This window comes from Acipenser ruthenus, chromosome 33, assembly GCF_902713425.1.
Source record: "Acipenser ruthenus chromosome 33, fAciRut3.2 maternal haplotype, whole genome shotgun sequence".
NCBI classification, from domain to species: Eukaryota; Metazoa; Chordata; class Actinopteri; order Acipenseriformes; family Acipenseridae; genus Acipenser; species Acipenser ruthenus.
This window is the reverse complement of record NC_081221.1, coordinates 3,116,134-3,139,892: the sequence shown is the minus strand read 5'-3', so window position 1 is coordinate 3,139,892 and position 23,759 is coordinate 3,116,134. Positions and strand designations below refer to the sequence as shown.

General features: G+C 40.5%; 1 protein-coding gene across 9 annotated transcripts in view; it reads right to left on the bottom strand.

Annotated features, from left to right (window-relative positions):
- Positions 1–23,759, bottom strand: part of LOC117433285 (protein TANC2-like) — a 222,268-nt gene that overhangs the window by 114,949 nt on the left and 83,560 nt on the right. For 8 of the 9 annotated variants that reach the window (XM_059006723.1, XM_059006722.1, XM_034055416.3 and 5 more), the window contains one exon: positions 19,931–20,030. In XM_059006723.1, coding sequence (XP_058862706.1) covers positions 19,931–19,997 — 67 coding nt within the window. In that variant the 5' untranslated portion in view covers positions 19,998–20,030. Of the gene's footprint in view, positions 1–8,897; positions 9,062–19,930; positions 20,031–23,759 lie in introns of those variants that run through there. The other variant, XM_059006730.1, reaches the window with a different exon arrangement.

Here is a 23,759-nt window from a genome sequence, read left to right as displayed (position 1 = left end):
TGTTTCTAAAATTTGACCACCAGGTAGCACCACGTGCTATGCAAAAATCTCATTAGAAGTAAACATACATTTTAAGAGACATATCTATCTAGATTATATACGCACACACATACATACACATACAGTAGTCTCCGGCTAAGAGAACACCCCAAGCGAAGTGTTCTTATAAGTGTTCTCTAAAACGGAGTTAGCCACGAGACACAATATGTATGAATCAATAAATAAATACATATGTATTACTTGTCATGACACATGTGCATCAACATACGAAATGAACTAACATAGCAAAACAATAGGCAAGTGTATGTTAATAAACTATAATAATAAAACTAACGAAAATAACGTTAGTAAGACTAAAGCAAAACAACACGGTCAAAAAGCTTAAATTACTATGTGCTATGAAATTAGCTGGCGGATGTGTTTTGGGCTATCACAATGGCAGAGGCAAAAATAATGGGTGTTACTTAGGGTTAACTTAACATTAATAAACTAGCTGTGAAACTCAATTAACACCACACCCCTACAAAATGCAGCAGCAATATACAAGACATGCACATTATTTAACAGAATGGTGAAGCAACTCACCAGAACGGGAAACACCAAATTGCTCGGCCACTTGTGTCTGAGTCTGTTTATTTTCAAGAGCTCTGAATCTGAGTCTGTTTATTTTCAAGATTTACAGCAGGAGGTGCACAATGTACCACCTCCCGCTGTAAATCCATCTCAATTTTGCATGCAGCTTCGGAGCCAGTTTCAAAGCAACGATTCTGCCTCAATCCGCCACAAATACGCAGTTGCGACGTCAGTGTGTTATAAAAGCTGCATGAAGTATGCACATAAATCATGCAAGTGTGCTCTGTAGCACTGGAAACTAGTAATAAAGTAATAACCGGCATCTACTGTATGTGTATAAAAAATAAGGTTTTTATCTTGACATTTTTTCTTGATTGATTAATCATCCGATCTATGATCGATTAATCATACCCATTTGCTAGTGATATGAAATTGTATTATTTACTGTAAATGTTTCATAATACCAGCTGATGTTTAATATAAATATATAAATATAAATTTGCAGAACTGCCATGAAAGGAAAGCACTGAAGAGTTGCAGTTTTTTTTTCTTCCTTCTGAGGTAATGTGAAATATTGGATATGCTGTTCAGCTGCCCTTTTGCCAAGGTCTTTAGAAGTACTCTCTTTCAAAATTTCTTTTTTGATAGCGATCACAGGTAGACAAGATTAAATCAATCAATTATTTTTTAATCAATCAAAGCCCACAGGTGTTATTAAATCAATTATGTGAGGGTATCAAATTTTGACAGTATGGTAACCGTCATAAAATATACCACGGTTATCGTCATTTATATGTCATTTTTAATGGTAAAAAAACCTGTTTGCACTTTTACCAACCGAGCACAATCACAACATTTTTTTTTTAACAAAACAAAATATGGAACACTGAAGAGAACTATCTACAATTTTACATTCTCAAGCCATGTTCCATTACTTTTTGTGCCACTCTGTAAAGCAGTTCCTGTCTGGCACATGAACAATGGAAAAACTCCTATCTCTCTCAAGCTGCCTGTCTCAAAGCCTGCAGCTTCTCTCTAGCGCCCTATCTCTCACTCAACTACGTATGTGGTTATTGCAACTGCTGGAAAGCTGAGAGTCTCAGCTTTCCAACGATGCAGCGTAAAGGAATATCCCCTAGAAGGTGTCCTGAGGGCATCAGATGATTCGAGGGCAACTCTACGAAATCAAGCCACCCTGACACTAACCCAACCCCAACCCTAACCTTAAGCAACCCCTGCCCTAACACCTAACCTCCAACCCAATACCTAACCCTAACCCTAACCATTGAGAATCATCTGATGCCCTCAGGACACTTAAAAGGGGATATTCCTGTGTGCTGTGGCCAGGAGTACCATATACACACACTGAAAACGTATTTTAAACAAGTGCAGGTCTGTATTTTAAACAAGCCTGAGTAATAATATGCATGTGGCGCACCAAAATGAATGGGGCAGAGTTCAAAGAGTTAAAAGCAAAAAAAAAAAAAAAACTCTTCCTGTCTGCTGGTGGCAGACTAGTTGTTCCTTCCCATTCCAGGAAGCTTAAATTCTATTCTTGCCTCTATTCTTGCATTTTTTTATTTATTTTTTATTTTACAATACCGTTTAAAAAAATAATACAATGCCTGTAGCATCTTAGACTTAGTTAGGTATATAGTGGGAAATCTAGACTTTTTGATTCTCTGCATTGGTGTGCCTACTGCGTTTTTCCTGACCGATACCATAGATAATAATAGCTACTGCTATTACTTCTTTGGTTTGGTAAATTAATAGGAAGGCAGTGATGAAAAGTTACAGTACCTTGTTCTTGCTGATATTTTCCAGTATTTGTGTTTCATTTACTGACAATCACGTTTCCTAGCGATCATTGTTTAGTCGGGCGGTTTATATTAAACATGACGTCACTTATTTAATAACTTACTCGGATAATCTCATGCATGGCAGTTTTCAGAACTTGAGATGTCTGTGTTCATTAGTTAGTTCTAATGAATATGGTGGCTCAACGATGGACAAACGGTGAATAAAAAAACACGCTCATATCACCTTAAACCGTGTGAACCCGGTAATCATGGTATAGAAAAATGGTCACGGTTTCAAAACCGTGGCAGTTATACCGCGGTTTACCGTAAAAGCGGTATACTGTGACATCCCTACCCCCAATGTATCATAATTTATAAACCAAGCTTGATTGTCATAGAAAGCATATTTGGAAGAGTGTTCAATTATTTTAAAATGTACTTCTTGTTCGAGCCTTGATGCTGCTGGACTGTAACAGTCTACAGACAGAGTCAGCTGGATCAAGTTAATAATATGACCTGCTGGCAAACTTGTGTCAGCTCTCCTACTTACATTAATAATAAAGCCATAAAATAACTGCACTATTATTTCATTTTTAAATCGTATTTTTCTATGTTCAGGGGTTGAAATCAGATCCCCAATCGCATAGCAGTTTGAGCCATCCCAAGTTTGGTTCTGAGTTTAATTGGATACACCTGCACGGAGCTTGCTACCTGACCCAAGCTTGTGACAAACCCTGGAATGACTCAAACTGTTCAGCAATTGCAGCCGGCAAAAACACTTGAGAGACACAAAAATGTATTTTCAAAACTGTTCCCAATCATTCTCGGAGTTCCTGTGTGTTTCTTTCATTTCGATGCTTTTGTTTTCTGTTTGCAGGGCATTACTGTCCTGATAGGAAGGCGATGTCACACCTCCATTTCCTCGTCTTGAAGCCTGCTGCATTGTGTCCCACAGTGACTCTAACGATATCACTGAATACATGAAAGCTTGTATTGTGTTCTTTATGATGAGTCCTGACAGGAGCGCCCCCAGAAATCTCTCTCACGGTACGCAAAACTGAACCACACCGACATCCCATCTCATGCCGATAACTCTGCATCACCATGCTGTGAAGTGTTCCAGCCAATCAGATCACTGCATTTCTGTTCTTTCCTGAGTCACAGCACATTAGACAACTGCAATCAAATTGCATAACCGTTTCCCTTTCTAAAAATGAATAAACACAGTGCAGTGCCATCGAGACAGAACAGCAACTACACTGACAGCAGACAAACAGTCCACAAAAACAATAAATGGTACAAATAAGCCTATTTGAAATACAGACACAAATATTTTATGCTGGTTCCATTTCTAATCATTGCTCTCACAATCACTACAACTAATTTATTATTATTATTTCTTTCTTTCTTAGCAGACGCCCTTATCCAGGGCGACTTACAGTCATAAACAAAAATACATTTCAAGTAATGTAATCATTACTCACCCCCTAAGCATGGCATATAAACATACACTTTTTTTGTATCTTGCACGTTGTGACAAAACAGGCAGTTAACAATAACAACAACAACTTGGCAATCATGTGTTAATGATTAGGAAATGTATTATTCACTTTAATATAAGACACTGCTAAAATTAAAATACAAATTAAACTTGCATAAATGTGCACCGTGCTCAATCCTGGAAGAGCAGCAGATTTCAGATGCAGTACCAGGATTTATGCCGACGACGTATTTTCGATGCGTTAGTGCTAAAAGCAAACAGTTCAGTACTTTTACTGATTTGTTTCCCCCCTTTGATATCTGGGTCATCAGAAGAAAGATTTTCTCTATTTTCCAAGGCTTCGACCAAACATATCTGCTTTTGTTTGCTTATTATTACCACTAAATAAACAGTACAATGCTATAAGCTTAAAATATCTGTTTCGCTTCAACTGATCGCACGAAATTATGGCCCTGAATATTAAGATTCTCCGACCGTCGGTGGGTGCAGGGGGGGGCTTTTGTGGAGGGGTTAACTTTTACGACTCGTGTTCCGAGCAAAAAATAAATAAAAATGCGAACAAATCGCCATAACCGGGTACATGAAACTATAATTTAATTAATACATAACATACATTTACAAAATTAGGCTACATTAAAATGACCTATTTAACTTTATTTTTTTCTCTCTGTCCTGACATACTTGCTTTATTATTGTGTTCTACTAAATGTATCTTCTCTTGTTTCTACGTATCTCCTGAAACACACGTCTGTTTTGTTTTTCTCCGCCTTCACTACCTTTCAATCACACCTGTCCATTGATTGAAATCCTGAAATAACGTAAAAACTGTAATTTGCGTCATTAACATAAGGGTTTCTCATTTAAATACTGAATAGTTATTCCGCCACCTTTATGTAAATTGCTTTGAAAAGTGTTTCATTTTATGATGGAAAGAACGTTCGGGATAAGAGGGGTTAAAACAGACTGAGACAGCACTGTCGAAAAACTTTTGATATTCAGGGCCTACATGCGAGTCCAGACTTATGATGCGGAAAATTTGCAAACCAATAGTATACACAGTGAGTAAAGCAGTGGGCTCGAAATATCACGTATCTATAACGACAACTTTTACAGGGCTCCGAGTGGTCATTCCAAGCAAGTTTGACGTGATTTGTTGTATTGTATTGAGACAAGACCGCTCTAGACTTTAAGCAGTGTCAAATAAACAGAATGCACACAGTAAAATACAGATATATAGCTTTGGACTAAACCAGTCCGGGAGATACATCACAGTGCAGATTTAATCTGTCAGGCATGTTCTGTTAAGCGCTGCTTCTATCCAGAGTCATCTATGCAATGACTGACTGCAGGAGAGTGGAGGAATGAGAGCGATAAACCCAACACATGCTTCTCGCTAAGGAGACGAGAAGATATGACGTGGACACGTCCTGTCAAGAGCACTCTGTCTGCTGACACCTAGCGCCTTGTCAGCTCAGCCTATCCCAAAACATCTGCCAGCTGAACGCCGACATCACGCACACACACACACACAGGCACGACACACAACATCTAACCAGCACATCATCAGCAAGTACTGACTAGTTACTGACTGGTAGTGCGCTGACCAGCTAACATCACTGGTTGACCTTGTTTGTGCACACAGGAGGCTGGGTGGTCCAGTGGTTAAAGAAAAGAGCTTGTAACCAAGAGGTCCCTGGTTCAAATCCCGGCTCATTCCCTGACTCACTGTGTGAGCACTGTGTGACCCTGAACAAGTCTGTCTTGCGGGTGAGATGTTGTTGTAAGTGACTCTGCATCTGATGCATAGTTCACACACCCTAGTCTCTGTAAGTCAGCTTGGATAAAGGCAGCTGCTAAATAATAATACAATACATGTACATTACTGTATGGCTACCTGAATTAAACATATTACTGTAAGTCTCTCTTGCTTAACACATTACACACCTCCACAATCCTGTGATCGGAAAATAATCAAGTATCTTTTAACTAGTTTAGCTACTGACCAACTAGACGAAGAGACAAATCTATTACTGTAGTTGCTGCAGCCCCTGGAAAGGTGTCCCTTGGTCTAGGATGATGGAAAATGAAAGCTTAGAGGTTCATTCTTTTTCTTTTCTTTAAATATCAGAACAATGCCGCACATTCTTGCCTATGTAGCTAGATTTAGCTGGCGCTGAGAGACCAGGCGAACACGTGGCAGACAGAATCGGTACCCTCTTGGGTACAATCCTCGGCACATTATGCTGTGTTCCCAAAATAGGTCAGTTCAGATGCGTCAGCTCCACACAGAGATATGTGTGTCAAGCAGGACAACCCAATGAGAAAAGGAGCCAAACTGCTAGAGATTAGAAAGCATTGCTTCATCACACTGGCACTGATGTACAGGAGCAAAATATCACCACAGTCTAAGAATGTGGAATCCATTATCAATGACCTACACTGCATGTATCCTACAGTACAATGAGGACCTCAACAATATAATGTTGACCAAAACAATATTAGTATTGGTTAAGGCATTGAACAGAGATCAAATGGCCATGAGTTGGTAAAACAGGAAGGTTTTACAGTATGGTTGAAGAGACACAGACAGTAAATCATGTTGATTGATAACAAACTGTCGAATTAAAAGACTAAAGATGGTTATTATTATTTATTTCTTAGCAGACACCCTTATCCAGGGAGACTTACAATTGTTACAAGATATCACATTATTTTTACGTACCCATTTATACAGTTGGGTTTTTACTGGAGCAATCTAGGTAAAGTACCTTGCTCAAGGGTACAACAGCAGTGTCCCCCACCAAGGATTGAACCCACGACCCTCCGGTCAAGAGTCCAGAGCCCTAACCACTACTCCACACTGCTGCCCGGTTATAAAACAGATGTTGTTGAGGGTCAAACACACAGTCGATTTGACTAGAACAACATCGAGTTAGTCAAAATGGCAAACAATGCTGATTTATAACCTGCACAACCTCCAGGAAAGCATCCTGCAGATACCAGGGCTTGGCTTCCTTTGAAGGGAGAGCTGCCTGTCACGATGATCCCACACAGGTTCTTTGTAAAGCCTGTCCAGGTTGAAGTCAGGGCAAGCTGTCCTCTCTTCTGTGGCTTCCTTCCATGCACTGGCCCTCAATGATTTTAAACACCTATACTAAGTAACGCACACATTTCCTTTTGCAGTCACGTAATGGCTACAGTGTGTGTAAAAGCAGTATTTTTTATATTTTTTATGGGGGGGGGGGGGGGGGGGGATATTTTTCAAGCAAAAGCAAGAAAAATATCCTAAAGCTAGCACACAGAACAGGACAAACGACCCAAACAAAGAACAGTACAGCGCACTGACTGAGCTTTGAGAATAAAAGGAATATGATTAATGAAGCATGGGGGAATGGAAAGGATTTTTGTTTAACAGTTTGTGCAGCAGAGAGCAGAAGGGGTGTCTGCCCATGCCGGGGGGGGGGGCTGGGCCAAGCTGGGAACAGACCGCGGATAAGTAATAGGCTTCTCCATTGTGCCAAACACTGGGGGAGCAGAAGAGCAGCACCACAGGGCACTAGCACAGCAACAGCCTGTTCTCAAAGCTGGGCAAAATCAGGTTGGGCTCCCATTGCATAGAAGTTTGAGCCATTCCAGATTTTACTGAGCGCCTCGGTGGTGCATGGACACCTCTTACTGTGTTCTCTAAAGTGTAATCATTTCACAGCAGTTTCTGCACATCATTTTGCCTCCTAGAAAATAGTCTCAACTACGTTGCTGTTTTAGCAATAGCAGTGGCTCAGATGGAAAGTATTAAGTAACTATTTAATCACATAGTAAAATAATTTCCAATTTGACATACAATTAATAGTGACTTGAATTCCCCACCACCAAACTACTTTCTATCAAACTATGTATCAGCATTCAATTTATATATTTTGATTTGAAGAGCATAAATGTTAAATGAGCAGAGTCCCCACTACTCTGCATTGCACCTCTGTCCCTTCACAGGGTTGACACTTCTACACAATAAACCTTACTTCATCCTTGCTGGAAGTTTCCAGCGATATAAATGCATAAGCAAACTGTACAAAAGCAGAACATAAAAGCACAGTGAAAGCATGGTAAAGCACAGGTAGGCATGGTAAATTATAAATAGCTCTGGTGAAGTGTAGGCAGTAAATTCATAGAAAGGAATTGTGCAAACACATGTCAAACTTTTATAAGGGATGCACATTGTTAGTTTGTCTGCTTCATGCGTACACAAGATCTGTGAACTCAGGATTTACTTATGTGAGTGGTTGACTTCTTCCATGCATTACAACCCATTTCACTGCGCTCTAGTGAATCCAATACATTTTTAAAACCTTACTTCCCATTGCAATTGCTGGAAGACAGGTTTCGCTGTCAGATTCAGTCTAAAACTTACCTATCGTTCGAAGCTATAGAGGCAGAGCACACCGGTGAGACTGCATGCATGAACTGGCATCAGGCAGGCATGAATATATTATAAGGCACACTTATGCAGTGAGCGGGTCGTACAATAGAAGCATACATAAACTGCACTGTAGAGCAGTCAAATTCAACTCAACATTCAATAAACTGACAGAGTAAGCAATTGTAATGTACTACACATGCAGTAAATGCATCTTTATCTAATAGTATCTTCATAGATTTCTACAGCGTACCAAAATATGCATTCAGCATACCGTACAAGGTTCTACAAAGAGCCACCTGCATTCAACTCTGCTTCTTTGGAAGGCTGCAAATAGTATGCTGCATGCTGGACTGCGTACGGTGGTGCCTCCAGCATTCAGTGCTGGGGTACTGAGAGCCAGCAAAGTACTAAAAGTGGACCTTTGATCGCAAAGATCTAATCAACTCACTAACAAGACATGTACAGTATTCTGGTCTTTGAAGCAGTAAATTCAACACAGACCGTCCAGAGTCTCCTGCCAATACATTCTCACACAACCACCCATGTCTCTGCAGTTTCGATTCCCAGCCAAGTGCTGTGCTTGTACTAACTATAGCAACACTCCTACCTTTTCATCTAGGGCCATCCCTGTGCAGCCCACGCACTGGAGTGGAATGAGAGCGAGCAGGTGTGCAGCAGAGAGAGGGAGAGGAAGTGTCTCAAGTCCTGGCTCTGCAGAGATCTGCACTGATGCAGTGTGTGTGTGTGGGGATGTGGATCTCCGACTGCGAGGCTGGGAGAGCAGCACAGCTCCACACAGCTCGGCTCCACAGTCAGAGCCCCGTCAGCAGGAAATAAAGGAAGCGGAGTGCTTCCCACATCTTTAACTCCTTGTTGGTACAACCCTGGCACAGTTCTCTTACTGCAAACTATTTCCAGTATCAGAGCTGGAAACCAATGGTATTTATTTATTTGTTTATTTTATTTTTTTAAATGTAAGGCCCAATTATTTTACCCCCGATTTTCTCCCCAATTTAGAATGTCCAATTATTTTTCCCCTCACCGCAGCAATTCCCAACACAGCTCAGGAGAACTGAAGATACGGTGGGCGTCAGTCCGACCCCACGACCGAGCCAGCTTCCTCTTTTACTCCCAGGATGCCAGCGAGCTACCGGTCTCTGAATGACAAAGGGCAGCCCTGTAAGTGTCCGCTTGCGCTCACTAGGCACCTGGCTGGTAGGGTCTGCATAGCGCAATGAGGAGAAACAGTCTCTGCTGGTTTTCCCTTCCTAACCCACGGGAGAACCACAGCCAATGCAATGCTCCCTCTAGAATCCCCAGCGAAGACTGGTGACTTCGCACAGCCAGGATGTGAACCTGCCCTCCCCTGACTGCATGACACTCCCTGTACACCACGCGGCCGTGCTTTTACCAGATGAGCCACCGGGTGGGGGGCATTCTCATTCCTCTATTGAGAACTTTTTCAGTAAAGTACTGCGATTGATTTCTTTGCATCAAACTTTGCCAGCTCTAAGATTGAAGAGCAGTTTTTTCTGCATTAAATATGCTGGGTCAGGATTTGTCAGTACTGAAATGTAATTCTAGTGACTTTGCTGGCTCAGTACTTGCTGAGATCATCAATAACTATAAAAACACTCAATATCGGTCAATTTAGTAATACTAAAAGAAATCTAATAAATTCAAATACAAACAAACAAACAAACAAACAAAGTCTTCTTAATGTTTAATTAAAGACATTGAGGAAAACTTTGAATTGAAACTATGTATTTCTTAGAAGAAAATCTTGGATATGGGAAATATTGTAGTTTTTTGGATGCTGTCACTTTGTTCTGCATACACACCAAATGACTGAATACAAAATACTGCATTATTAGCACTGCAATATTTTTATAAGGACACATTGATCAAAATGTAAATCAGGAGTGAATAAAAGTAGTATTGCCCCAGAGACAAACTATTTCCAGTATCAGAGCTGGAAACCAATGGTATTTATTGATTTGTTTATTTTAAGCAGTGTGGAGTAGTGGTTAGGGCTCTGGACTCTTGACCGGAGGGTTGTGGGTTCAATCCCCAGTGGGGGACACTGCTGTTGTACCCTTGAGCAAGGTACTTTACCTAGATTGCTCCAGTAAAAACCCAACTGTATAAATGGGTAATTGTATGTAAAAATAATGTGATATCTGTATAATGTGATATCTGTATAATGTGAAATAATGTATAATGTGATATCTTGTAACAATTGTAAGTCGCCCTGGATAAGGGCGTCTGTTAAGAAATAAATAATAATAATAATAATAATAATAATAATAATAATAATAATAACACAACAACAGAATTCCGTTCTTTCACTGAATAATTCTTACATAATCTGTCATATCTGGCTATTGTTGTGAAGCTGCCTGTCTCTAATTAGATTGTATCTTTCCTGCAGAAATCGCAGGAACAGTTAGACTGTGCTCCGACTGACCAACCCTTCTGGTCGAAACGCAGATCTCCAGTACAGCCAATTTAACCAGGCTGCCTGCAAGACCACACCCTCTATACCATGTCTGGCAAAAAGAAGGAACAACAAACAGCTAATGTTGCAAAACTTTTAATAAATAATTCAGTATCTTAACCCAAGAACCCCTTGTTACACACAGTTTCAGCTATGTAACAATTTCGTATTACCTGAATATTAGTATCTTCTCTATGGAAGTCTTAATGTAATTCTTACTCATTGCCCAACTTATTCATTAGAAAAAGCCACTTAGTCCTGCACAATAGTGGTGCTGAGGGGGTCGTACCACCAGGTGTGTTGATGAGAAACTGCTGGTCGATATTAAACACAGTTTTTGTGATGGCTAGAAAAAAGGCTTAAGTGCATTAACCCACTGCCCCACCTGGAACCACTCTGTGCCCCCGCCTGTCACCTGATGGCTGGCCTGGGTGCCGGTGGAGCTGCCTGCGGTTAAGGTTTGTACCAGCAGCAGACATCCTGGGATTGCATGATCAGTGCTCTTGCATGTCTGGGCTCTGCGCTATGTGACAATTAGGAGGCCTGTTGCTCTGTTTACATCTCCAATAATGAGACGCTCAATTTAATTCCTGTGATAAACAGTAATTGCCTTGTCGACTCCGAGCCTTACTATTGATTCGCTTCATCATGTCATCTACAGTAGCAAGCTAAACAGAAGCGCCTCAACGGTGCCTATGGAAATAGCCAATAAAAAAAAACCAAAACGAAACAGATAAAACAAGAAACTGTGCAGTTTCTTGACCAGCATTATCTACATTTCCAGAGCTGTTATGTATTCTGCTAATGCATTACTGTAAATTGCATGTGCTAATTGTATGTCATCGTATACCTTGATTAGATAGTGCCATTAAACTGAACACCACAAGTTATAAAGCAGTGCTGCGTTTTCTTATATAAATTCAAACAGAAATTCGTGGCCAAATGCTTGTTCAGCCGTGCATTTGAATTGACTAGATTCTAATTATTTCAGAAGATTCAAAAGTATCTAACGAAGAAGGAAATCAAAAGAAGCAAAACTATAAAACTCATGTTTGGTATTATACAAATTTTACGAAAATGTTACATTCAGCTGCACTGCGGCTGTAAATGGAACAGAAAGACTGAACTCCAGAAAGGCCGCAGTTTATCTTCTCTGATTGTTTTCCCAAAATCAGAGGGCTTAACTCTGATCGTAACTGCTGGTTTACCATCCCAGTAAAAGCCATTTTTAGGTTTGACATTTCTCCAAAACATATCTTTGTCACATTTTTACAGACTGTCTCAATTTGATCCATTTACATTTGCGCACTTCAAGTCTATAGGCTCTAGAAATGTATCCTTGTCTAAGGGTTGAGAGCAATCTTAAGAGACCTTAGGAATTGACAGTGCAAGCAGAAAGAGAGGATAGATATTAATACAGGATACCGCTGGCAATCACAGGAGGCTTAAATTGAATTCTCAGCAGCAGCAGTAGCCAGGGAGAGCTGTAGCCTCAATGCTGGCACGGACCCAGTCAGCCAGCTATTAGCTAAGCCACAGTGTACTCGATGTACAGTGAAGAGGCCAAAACAGCTTGAGTTATAATATGTGAGCACTGTGCTCTTTGAGATTTAGCAACAGGAATGCACTGTTTTCAGTTTGGTTGTTTTTTTTTTTTGAGGTGTAGAAATTCCCATTGCCTTCTGCTGCTCAATAACTGCTCCATATTTCAGCCAGGTAATGATCAAAACAAGCGTGTTGTGAAACAGATAAATAACACATTGTGTGACACTTTTTTCTCCAATGCTGTAAAGGAATGGCATGCAAAAAATACATATATCAACAGGCCAAAATCAACAGGGATAACAATTGCTTAAAATCCTAAAGAAAGTATTTATTTAAACCAGGATAGAACCCTTGAGATATGTATGATATGATATGTCATTTCAAGGGGGTCCTGGGAGGAGAAGGCGGCAAGGAATAACATTATAAAAATCAATGGCAAAACTAGACAAATCATTCAAAACAGACAAACAGACAAAAACTCAAAAACAAATCCTAAAAAAAAAAAACAGTAATACAAAACAAACAAAAAAAAACATTTATATGATCCTGGTCAGTCAGCATGCACAGGATTTGCAACCCTGGTCAGATTTTAAAATACATATTTCTGAGTGATCTAAAAAGGTATTGCGAAGAGGCTGTTTTTATGTTCAAAGGCAGTGAGTTCCAAAGATGAGATACTTGATGTACAGAGGCATGTTGGCCCACATTAGATCTCAGTTTAGGGATTTTAAAAGTAGGCACATCATTTGATCTCAGTACATGTCTCTAACAGAAATGTAACTTGGAGCATTTCCAGTGTACACCTTATAAACTAAACACAGAAAATGTGAGAGCCTCCTATTCTCCAGATTAAGCCACCCTAAAGTTTCCTAGAGAGTACAGTGGGGCTAGTTGTAATCTGCATTAAGTATAAATCTTGCAGCACTATTATAGATGGGAACCAACTATGTCATAACTGTATGGGTTCCGCTCCTGTATACTGAAACAGCATACCTACCCTTAAAATGAGAGGTGAACCTTAAAACAATGCATTGAAACCACGAGATTTACCTCAGGGTTCAACACCAACATTGAAAAACACTGAAGCTCCCAGTTCCCAAACCGTGTAAAGTAATCAATTACTGCTGGCTAAACTACAAAAGCAGCATTAACTCAAGCATCCATGTGGCGGACTATCCCGCCCCTTTGTTTATTATTTATTTATATTATGAGTTATATGTTTATATGACGGCGAAAGCCGATTATTATTTGTTGTTGTTTTGCAACCTTGTGAGGATGCATGACTGATCAGCTACTGATTATTTAAGTAGCTGACAGTCACGCATCCTTACTAAACTTGTGCAGACTGTGGCCGAGGGGCAATAAGATAATTAAGAGCTAGTTAACCCCTTGGCCAGAATATAAAAGCCTCCAGCTGTCCGTGCTATGGGGAAGAGTGTCAGAGGCGAGGTGGTTTTTGTGGAGAGATAGAGAGAGAGAGAGAAAAAGTAAGAACAACTGCTAAGCGTGCTGGTTTTTACACCAGCACGATACTTATTTGTTTGGCCAACGCGCCTTTTTGTTTGTAGTGTTTTGTTTCGTTTAAATCTTTTGTTTTATTTTATTTAATAAAACAGCTGAGCGCCGTAGCGCTCAGTTTCACATCCGCCATCCATTGTTTGGTTTCTGTTACTCCTGGTCCGTGACATCACAACTCACATGACACTCAACAACAGCTCGGTCCCAATCCAACAGAAAACACCACTTCAAAAAGGGTAGCTTTCGTCCTACAGGTTCACTCAAGGGAAGAGCACGAGCGCTTCCTGAATCCTTCACGATCCCTCTGAACTATGCTAAAAAATTAATAAAAAATACACGACTGGGGATTTGGTGGATTACAAAATGAACCTTTCAAAAAAAAAATTAAAAAACAGATCCCTTTTATTTTGGTTTGCTTTAACGGAAATCTAGAACACATTTGATCAGAAGAGAAAGGTCTACAGATTGTAATGGTAATGCATCATGCTTTCAGAGAAATAATTGCACCAATTAAAAGACCAATTTCAAGGAAAGTGTAGAACAAATGTTCCTAGTCAAGTAATGCAAGCAGAAGGCAATGTGCAAAGTCAGCTCTGCATACTGTCTCAGCATTACAAACCGCACAGAATTTTTAGTGGGATAGAATCCTGAGATAAAAGCTGTGCTGTTGTCAGCTTCTAAGAACAACAGACAACAAGCCTTAAGACTGCACTTTAACCACTAAATGTTCTCAAACCACTATAAAAATTACCGCAGAGGCCAAGGCACAGACTGCATTAGCTAGCCCAGCTAGTGGTAGCCTGCACTCTAAAATCATTACTATTGCTCATCTTACAGGAGACTGCTGCGTCTGACTGCAATCCTGTATATTTGCAAGCATTTAAAAACAGATGATGACATGAAAAGCTGAAGACTGCCCTAAGATAATGAATCCCTGCACTGCGTTGTGAAGGGGGTCCTGTATTTTGCATAATAGCCCTAAACAACCCCATATAAAAGATATCCATATTCCTCATACTAGCTGAAATCAAGCTAATTAAACTCTCCTATTGTTCGTTTCAATTTAAACTCTTATCACAGTCAGTGTATGGCTGATTATTCAGATTTGTTTGAACTTTCATTTTGTAAGACCTTTCCTTTTATATGGGTTGCAGGTATTGTTCGCGAGCCACATCCACGGGCGTGCGATGCATTGCCTACGCAGGTATTTAAAACAAAGCGTGCCAGGTTACCAGGCAGCCATGGCCTGGGGTTCAGTGACACCTCTGACTCAGCGGCTCTGACAGTCTGACGGAAAGCAGCCTTCATTCTCCACTGATGAGGTCAGCGCAAGCTGGGAACAATTAGGAAGGGATTCGGATTACCGGGGCACCTTCCCCTCCCAACCTGCCAGGGAGGCTTGCCTTGAAAACGCCAACAGCAGTGCCAGCTCCGAACCAGGGAACTACACTCCCATTGTGTTGCAGTTGGAGCCATTCCAGGTTTTCACTTGAGCCTTAACTGTAAGCTACCTGAGGTGTGTGTGTGCGCTGTGTTTTATTAAGCTCAGCTATGGCTAATTAAGTTTACATCAAACGCTAGAATGGTTCAAACTGCTATGCAATTGGACACCAAGCGTTTATTCCTTGTTTTATATATATATTAAAAAAAACACATTAGGATTACCAAATTGGAATTTTATTCCAAACAGGTGTATTGCCAAAAATAACAGCAGCTCATGGGTATGGAGTCTACAAAGTGTTGGAAGTGTATCCCAAGTTTTTCTGAATGTTGACTGTCAGCCCTCTGAAGATTTTTTGAGGAGGCAACAGCCGTTTGTGTTCAATTTGAAGTTTTTACTCGTCCTTATGTAATTTGAAACTGCCTGTAAACTTCCCTTAGAAATGAATTAACAACTAACTGTCAATCATGTACAGCATGCATCAGGCTTGCTTTGAAATCCCAGGGTGCTCCTTTATATATTTCCACTCTCTACTGTGAAAATAAATGCGTACTAGATGTACTGTATTATGTATTTATAACTCTGTCAACACTGCAGAAGAGTAAGAAGATCAAGGAAAGGAACACTCACTATTATTTTTAGTATAACACTATGCAAGGAATAAAGAAAGAGATTTGATTCACATCAGCTAACTCTAAACTTGCAGTGATCAGAAATAAAAACAAAACCTAAAAGAAAAAGTAAAACAAGGCCATGATGTGAGAAACTGGAAAGGGGTGGAACCCTGCCCAAGAACAGCACTCTGCCCAGGTCGACACTGAAGGGAAAGCCCCAGGTCTCCACTGGTTCACAAACTGGGGCTGCAGCACTTACAGAAACATCCTGTCCCAAATGACTCCTGACACCTGACAAGCCAACATTACCCCTATTTATTCACACCAGAGGTTTCCAATTGCTAAAGACCTGGAACACATGTTAATCTTCACTAATTAAGCCATGAACTGGTTCAATTAAGTAACCTGTGCTAACAACATGTACCCTGTATGGATCATACACTGTATGGATTGTAAGGTGGGGGGATATTGAAAAAAATTCTAATTAAAAAAAAAAAAAAATCAAGATAAGATATAATTACTCCAGTAGCAGATGGGATTTTTTCATTAGAGTTTAAGAACTACGAGAAGCAAGGAAAACAAGGAGTTAAAAAACGTGATTAAGAAATACTACCATCTCTTTGCCAAAGGCAATTACCTTAGTAAGGCACGTTTATTTTTATTTCACACATTTTTCCTCATTTAAAAGGTAATAAAGTTGTTATTGTTTCCTCATAAAGACCACGTTAAATATACAGCCTATGAATTTCGGGTAAAATGTTTGTGCTACAAACAAACGTTTAGAAAAGTCTCCTTTTCAGAACTTCGGTTTTATTTCCTGAGCTATCCATAACCTCCTAATGCTGTAAGTATTAACATGACCATACTTGGCAAACAGAGCAACATAGTGTTCTGCCTTGTGATGTAAACAAACTGGACTCTCAACAAGGCCTGTTTTCTCTCTCAAAGAATAGCGGACTCTAGACAAAACTACTGCAGTTTAAAACTGAACATCTACGTCAACAACTTTAAGGTGATTCTATTTTTTTTTACTTTAACAAAATTATATATTTTTCAAAGCATACCAATGGAAATGCTGCAGCTGCCTAGAATTTATCTTTATTAAAATGCAGGAGCAATTCCCTTCAGCTGATCCTCGCAGCCTCACTTGAAGAGCAGCCATTACCACTCACAGGGGAGCGATTACACGGCTACCTGCAGGGCCACGGCTCATTCCACAGACCAATCCACAGATAAATCACGACGTTTCCACAGATGGCAAAAAAAGAAACCTGAGATGAATGGGGCCAGAGCTGCATATTGCTGCCAAGAGAACAACTTATTCCAGGCCCATCTTTATTCATGCACACGGGGGACAGGAACTCGCAATCTCCCAAGGCTTGTGTTGCTGGTTCGGCCAAAGACCGATCACCTGTATTCATGACATATTGCTGCTGTTCACAGACTCAAAATGAAAAATGAATTAAAGCTACATAAACGTTTTCAAAAAACCTAATTATTTAGTAATTACTAGCTGAACTTTCTGTAGACCGATCAGCCAACAAACTGCTAACTGCTAACTGCACATGTGACTTGTTATCTGGTTAAGTGCCTTAGTGTATGTTGTGCTCCTACTATAGCAGTATGCTTCCCATTTTTCTTAACATGTGTCTTTGTAAGGTTTATTAGAATGGGATCACAACATTTGTGTGGCACAACCTGGTCTTTGTTTTAGCTGGTGGTTTTTAATTTGAAGTTTAGGGTTTGAAGCCATAACTAACTAGGGGCAGCAGTGTGGAGTAGTGGTTAGGGTTCTGGACTCTTGACCGGAGGGTCGTGGGTTCAATCCCAGGTGGGGGACACTGCTGCTGTACCCTTCAGCAAGGTGCTTTACCTAGATTGCTCCAGTAAAAACCCAACTGTATAAATGGGTAATTGTATGTAAAAATAATGTGATATCTTGTAACAATTGTAAGTCGCCCTGGATAAGGGCGTCTGCTAAGAAATAAATAATAATAACTAAAACTAACCAAAAACACAGATCTGCAGCCAAAACAAAATGGCAGTACTAAATATTAGGCTTACTGTATACATACAAGTGCTCAGACTGCAAACCTTCATCAGGTAACAATGTTCACAATGTGCTTGTTGCATTGCTTGGCATCCGTATTACCCACAACTTTGAATTTTATTGTTTAAAACATTACTGCTGGACAGCTACTGTAGCCAACATGTGCAATGTGATATTAAGCCAGTGAAGGCAGCTACTGTCCAATATCTGGAAAACACCATTGAGTTTGTTTTCACTGTATTTAACTACACACACACATAATGTGCTTTCTTAGAGTGACATCTATTTAACCCTATAGTATACCAAAACTGTAGCATTGTAATCTAATTGGATCAATTAAAGAGAGAGTAATTTAAAGACAGCGGACATGTTTCGCTGAAATGAATATTAATATGTATTAATAAAAAGACAAAGGAATGCTGTTATGGTCGATTTGTGATAGTGCATGAACTGGGTAGGAACTAAACTGGGCATGGTAGTCACTCTTGCAGGACAAATACACCTTAGCAATCTCATAAATTACATCTACTGTACATCGCTTCTGAAGAATCTTAGAAACTTTGAAGACACCCACGCCACGGCTGCTAAAATTAGGATGTTATTCACCTCATCACAATGATTATGTTGCTGTATTGCTTTACGCCCTTGGCTGATGTCACAAGCATGCTGTTAAATAACGGCTCTATTATTAATGCATTTCTTTATTTATGTGCTTTCAGTACATAAATATCAGTCATCCCCACACACTGCTTAAGTTTTTATTATGAACAGTCTTTATTCCACATGGTTACAGGTGGACAGCAGTCTTCCCTTATAAAAGTCTGCCAGGGTATTTTTGCATAGTATCTTTGCAGTTTTACTATGCATTTACTATAGTTTACCCCAGTTTGCCATGTTTATTAACTCTTTATACTCAGCACTATTTCCACCTGGTCACCGTTTTCATTTATGTACGTGCAACTACTGGTTAGTTTGTGCTGCATGCATGTAAAGACCATACAATTTCCTTTCATATTATGTAAGTTGCAACAGGATCAGGATCAAGATGAGAACATGTTTATATATATATATATAAAAAAAAAACACCTTGTTTGGTCACTGCTCTATATTTTGTAATCATAGATGGGTCAAAAAAAAAACACTGCACCATTGAACTTCAATATGAAATGAAGATGCACTGAAACGAATGGGGCTGAGTTTGTAGAGCTGCTTTTTACTATTATAAAACAGCATAAGGGTTACCATGGTTTGTCTAAAAAGTAAAGTCACCGTTGAAATGTACTAACTGCAGATTTGGAACAGAGGGATCCATCTGTTGTACTGTATAGGTATGCATGTACGTCTATGCACAAGTTGCTTTTCAAGCATGCATTCATGGGTGCTTTTTGTGTACAAGTATATTATTATTATTATTGTTATTATTATTATTAGGTTATTTAGCAGACGCCTTTATCCAAGGCGACTGACTTACAGAGACGAGGGTGTGTGAACTATGCATCAGCTGCAGAGTCACTTACAACAACGTCTCACCTGAAAGACGGAGCACAAGGAGGTTAAGTGACTTGCTCAGGGTCACACAGTGAGTCAGTGAATGAGCCGGGATTTGAACCGGGGACCTCCTGGTTACAAGCCCTTTTCTTTAACCACCGAACCATGTATACCTCTTCAAGTTTGACAGCATATACTAGCAAGCTGAGTCCTTGTAACACCGTTTTGTTATCTTTACTTATACATCGCACACCAGCAGCCTGTGTTTCTTTGGTTGGGATTTTAGCCAAAGCACACAGTGCCACCTGCTAGAATCTTAAAGGGGAAGCAAGAAAATACATTTTATGAGTGAAATGCTGAAATGTCTAACCTGCTTTTTATTGTAGTCACTGGAAATATGTTTTTCTTGATCGAGAGAGAGAGAGAGAGAGAGAGAGAGAGAGAGAGAGAGAGAGAGAGAGAGAGAGAAGCAGGTCACGTGACTTACCGCTGTTTCGGTTCTTGCGGTTCGACTTGCCGCCGCTAAGCAACATCTTCAAGCTGTTTCGGAACATGGCAGCACTGGTCCTTGACAGCTACCGTCAACTCTGCAGAGAGATGAAACAAACAGGACGTGAGGCCAGTGACCTCAGGGAGGCACAGAACTGTGCTGAGATACCAACCAGGCATGGCCCTCAAGGAATGCTTTCCAACATAGCTAATATTATTCCAACAAGGTAAGGAAACAACTTTCTTACTCCTGTCAAGGATGCAATAGATTGTTAGCTGAGAACATGGAAATTAAATCCTACCGTTGAGATTTGAACAATCACATTTTTAATATTAATGATATGGAATAATACACATTTTGGGGACCCTGTTAATAATGTGTAACAGGGTGGAGGCTGGGCACGAACCAGTGACCTCACGCACCTCAAGTGAGCATCTTAACCACAATGCAAAAGAGCCGGGCTCATATGCATTCATGGTTTTAGAGCTTTTAACCTCATCTTATCTCACTGACAGGGGACTTGACAGACTCTGTAATGGCATATAATGTGCATGGCAAAAATCCTATCAGGTGTCACTACCTTCAAAAGTTTTTCTTACTATGATAAATTCACAGCACGTTGATTATTGTCAAATGTCCATAAAAGGTTTGATCAGTTATGGGCAAGCAGTTCAGCAGCCATTAGTTCAATAGCTAGAGCTAAAACAAAATTGCTCACTCATCAAAACTCAGGCATGTTCGTGTTTCACCCTTGTGTAAATAGGAATGCTGGTCAGATACAATGGTAACATCCACTGCAGGATAAATGCTCTGCACAATGCACAAGAAAAAAAAAAATCAAAATCACACACACATGCAAAAAGAAAGCAACATTGTTAACAGGGAAACCAAATATTCTCATTTAAAATGTTATTGGAAAAAGACCATATGAGCTATGACTAGCTCGTTTCCAAAGGCAAATGCATACTGCATGTAAAGTTCTGCATAATCAATCTGCGGGAGGATTAGTTGAACAATTCAGCACAGACAATGTGATTGAAGTGATCTCCGAGCGACTGGTTTATCCTCGCCGACACCTACACAATACAAACTTTTCCCCATAAAAGGAACACTTGGATCTGTTATATATTGCACATTAAAATAACTTTTTCCATTATGTTTGCTTTTTTAGCCATCATGCATCCAATATAAACAAAATACTTATTAACAGAAAAATAAGCTTACATGATGTAAAACCCTGTTTAGAAAAAGCCTGATGGTGCATGTAAATTATAAATACCATAGAAAAATGTGCAATATATGTTTATTTACTCAAGTGTTCCATGATGCAACAGCACAAACATCTTCAGTAAAGGAAACCCAGTTGCCAAAACTAAATGCGCACCACATTTTTCAGTTGTACTCTGTATAAACATCCTGCATCTTCATACAGCACTTTGCAATAGCTATGCAATTTCATTGTAAGAACTGGGTATGGTTCCTGCTCTTACTTGCTAACTACTGCACGATTACATCATTTTGTTAGTATTCACTGGAAAAGCCATATGAGCTTGTGATCAAGAGAGAAAGAATCGGAGCTGCAAATCTCCCTCCCAACCAGAAAGGGCGCGGTGGAAGGTTGGTAGTACACTTCCCCATAGACAGGTCGACTGGACGGTGGGCGAAAACAGGAAGTCGGCCATCTTGGAGGAAGCGCGTAGCTGCACGCACACAAAACGAATCCCATGCGATCAGCTGCGGGCCAGGCAGCGATTTGATGCACTACGGACGTGGATTGGGGGAATTATTTGTGTATTGTTGTTTGGGTTTTCAAGCCCGCCCCCCCGATACCATTGTTGGTAGAGAGGCGGCTCTTTTGTTTGTTTAAAGAAAACACGGCCGTTTTTGGGAGAACTAACGTCTGGACAGTCAATTTATACACCACACCACTCGCATCCGAATCACAGAGCTACAAACAGCTCATTTACAAAGCCGGCCCAGGAGGAAGGCAGAAGCAAGTTAAGGCCTCTGCACACCAGACGCGATGCTACAAACGAATGTGTCGTACGACACACCGCACCACGATACACTGCCTGTGATGCGAGGGGCGGCATTGAAGCAAGGCAAAAAAATAGGATTGGTGTCTATTTTTGCGATTTTGTCAAGCGGCAGCTAGGGGACTGACCAATGGCCTTCAGTACACAGTGGCGGAAGAAAAGATCACTCTTGCAGTATCAAAATACCCGGAGCTGTACAATAAAGGACACAAAAATTACAGACACACAGCAATGAGGAAGAACATCTGGCAGTCCATTTCCAGGGAACTGGGTATAGTTGGTGTGTATGATTAGTTTATCTTTACTGAAATAAGTATTCTGAAAAGCTATTACGTATTCTACATTTTTATTAGCTGTATAACAGGACTATTATACAAATGATTTTTTTCCAGCTGATGATACAATCAGAGGAGAGTTGCCTGTCGACACTGGTGTGAAAGTACCATTTTATCACAGGATAAATCGCATCGCATCCGGTGTGTGGAGACCCTTACAGTTACATACAAGCATGCAGCAAGCACACAATTTCACAATCCGTTTATTAGTGTATTCTATGTTATTGCATGGTAATGTATGTGAAATGTGTTAGCAGGCTACTGTGTTAAGAAACAGAATCAGGGCTCCCGAGTGGCGCATCTAGTAAAGGCGCTCCGCGCGGAGTGCAGGATGTGCCCTATAGCCTGGAGATCGCAGGTTCGAATCCAGGCTATGTCACAGTCGACCGTGACCGGGAGTTCCTAGGGGGCGGCGCACAATTGGCTGAGCGCTGCCCGGGTAGGGAGGGCTTAGGTCGGCAGGGGAATCCACGGCTCACCACGCATCAGCGACCCCTGTGGCCGATAGGGCGCCTGTGGTTCTGCAGTGGAGTCGCCAGATCTGTGTTGTCCTCCGGCACTATAGGTCTGGTGGCATTGCTGTGGATCTGCAGTGCGAAAAATGACGGCTTGGCAGGAGCACGTTTCGGAGGACGCGTGTTCCAGCCGCCGTTTCCCGAGTCGGCGGGGGGGTTGCGAGCGGTGAGCCGGGGATACAGATAATAATTGGGCATGCTAAATTGGGGAGAAAACCGGGGTAAAAAATTGGCGACGACTAAATTTAAAAAAAGAAAAAAAAAAAAAAAAAAAGAAACAGAATCAGCCCCGGCTTGACAATCTCGCTTTCTGAACCCTTGTTTATCCCACCAGCCAATGGCTTCCTGCTGTCACGTTCTGGTATATTTTACCCAACACTACGTCAGCTTCTTCTCTCCCACAGCTCAGGAGTGTAAATGGGTATGAGGGGGGTTTAAAATGACCTCCCCCCCTCCATGTAAACCGAATTCTATTCTTCTGTCTCCTGTCGTTTAGTAAAGTACACATCTGCTCAGCTAATAGATAATACACTTGATATGCTTGCTTTATACATTATATATCACTATTCATGTTGCATGACTAAAAGAAAGAAGTGTAAAACAGGTAGTGAAAAATGGGAGGGGAGAGACTGAACAAAGACACAAGTGAAATGCATTCATACACTGTGGTAAAAAAAAAAAAAGGATGCGATATATCCTTATAGAACAGAGATGTAAAGCCAGCAGCTAGGCAATACTGTAAAAAAAAACAGGCAAAATGATTTCTTCTTTCTTTTTAATAAAGGCAGGTGTTAGGATTTTGCTTCACTAAAGGTCACCCATTTGAATCTGTTACAGTAGGTACCCTGGATGAATTGGCAGGTTACTTTAATTGACCACCTGAAGACTGCCCTGCAGGCATCTGGAAGAATTTGGTATGAAGACAGTATAATGCAATGTG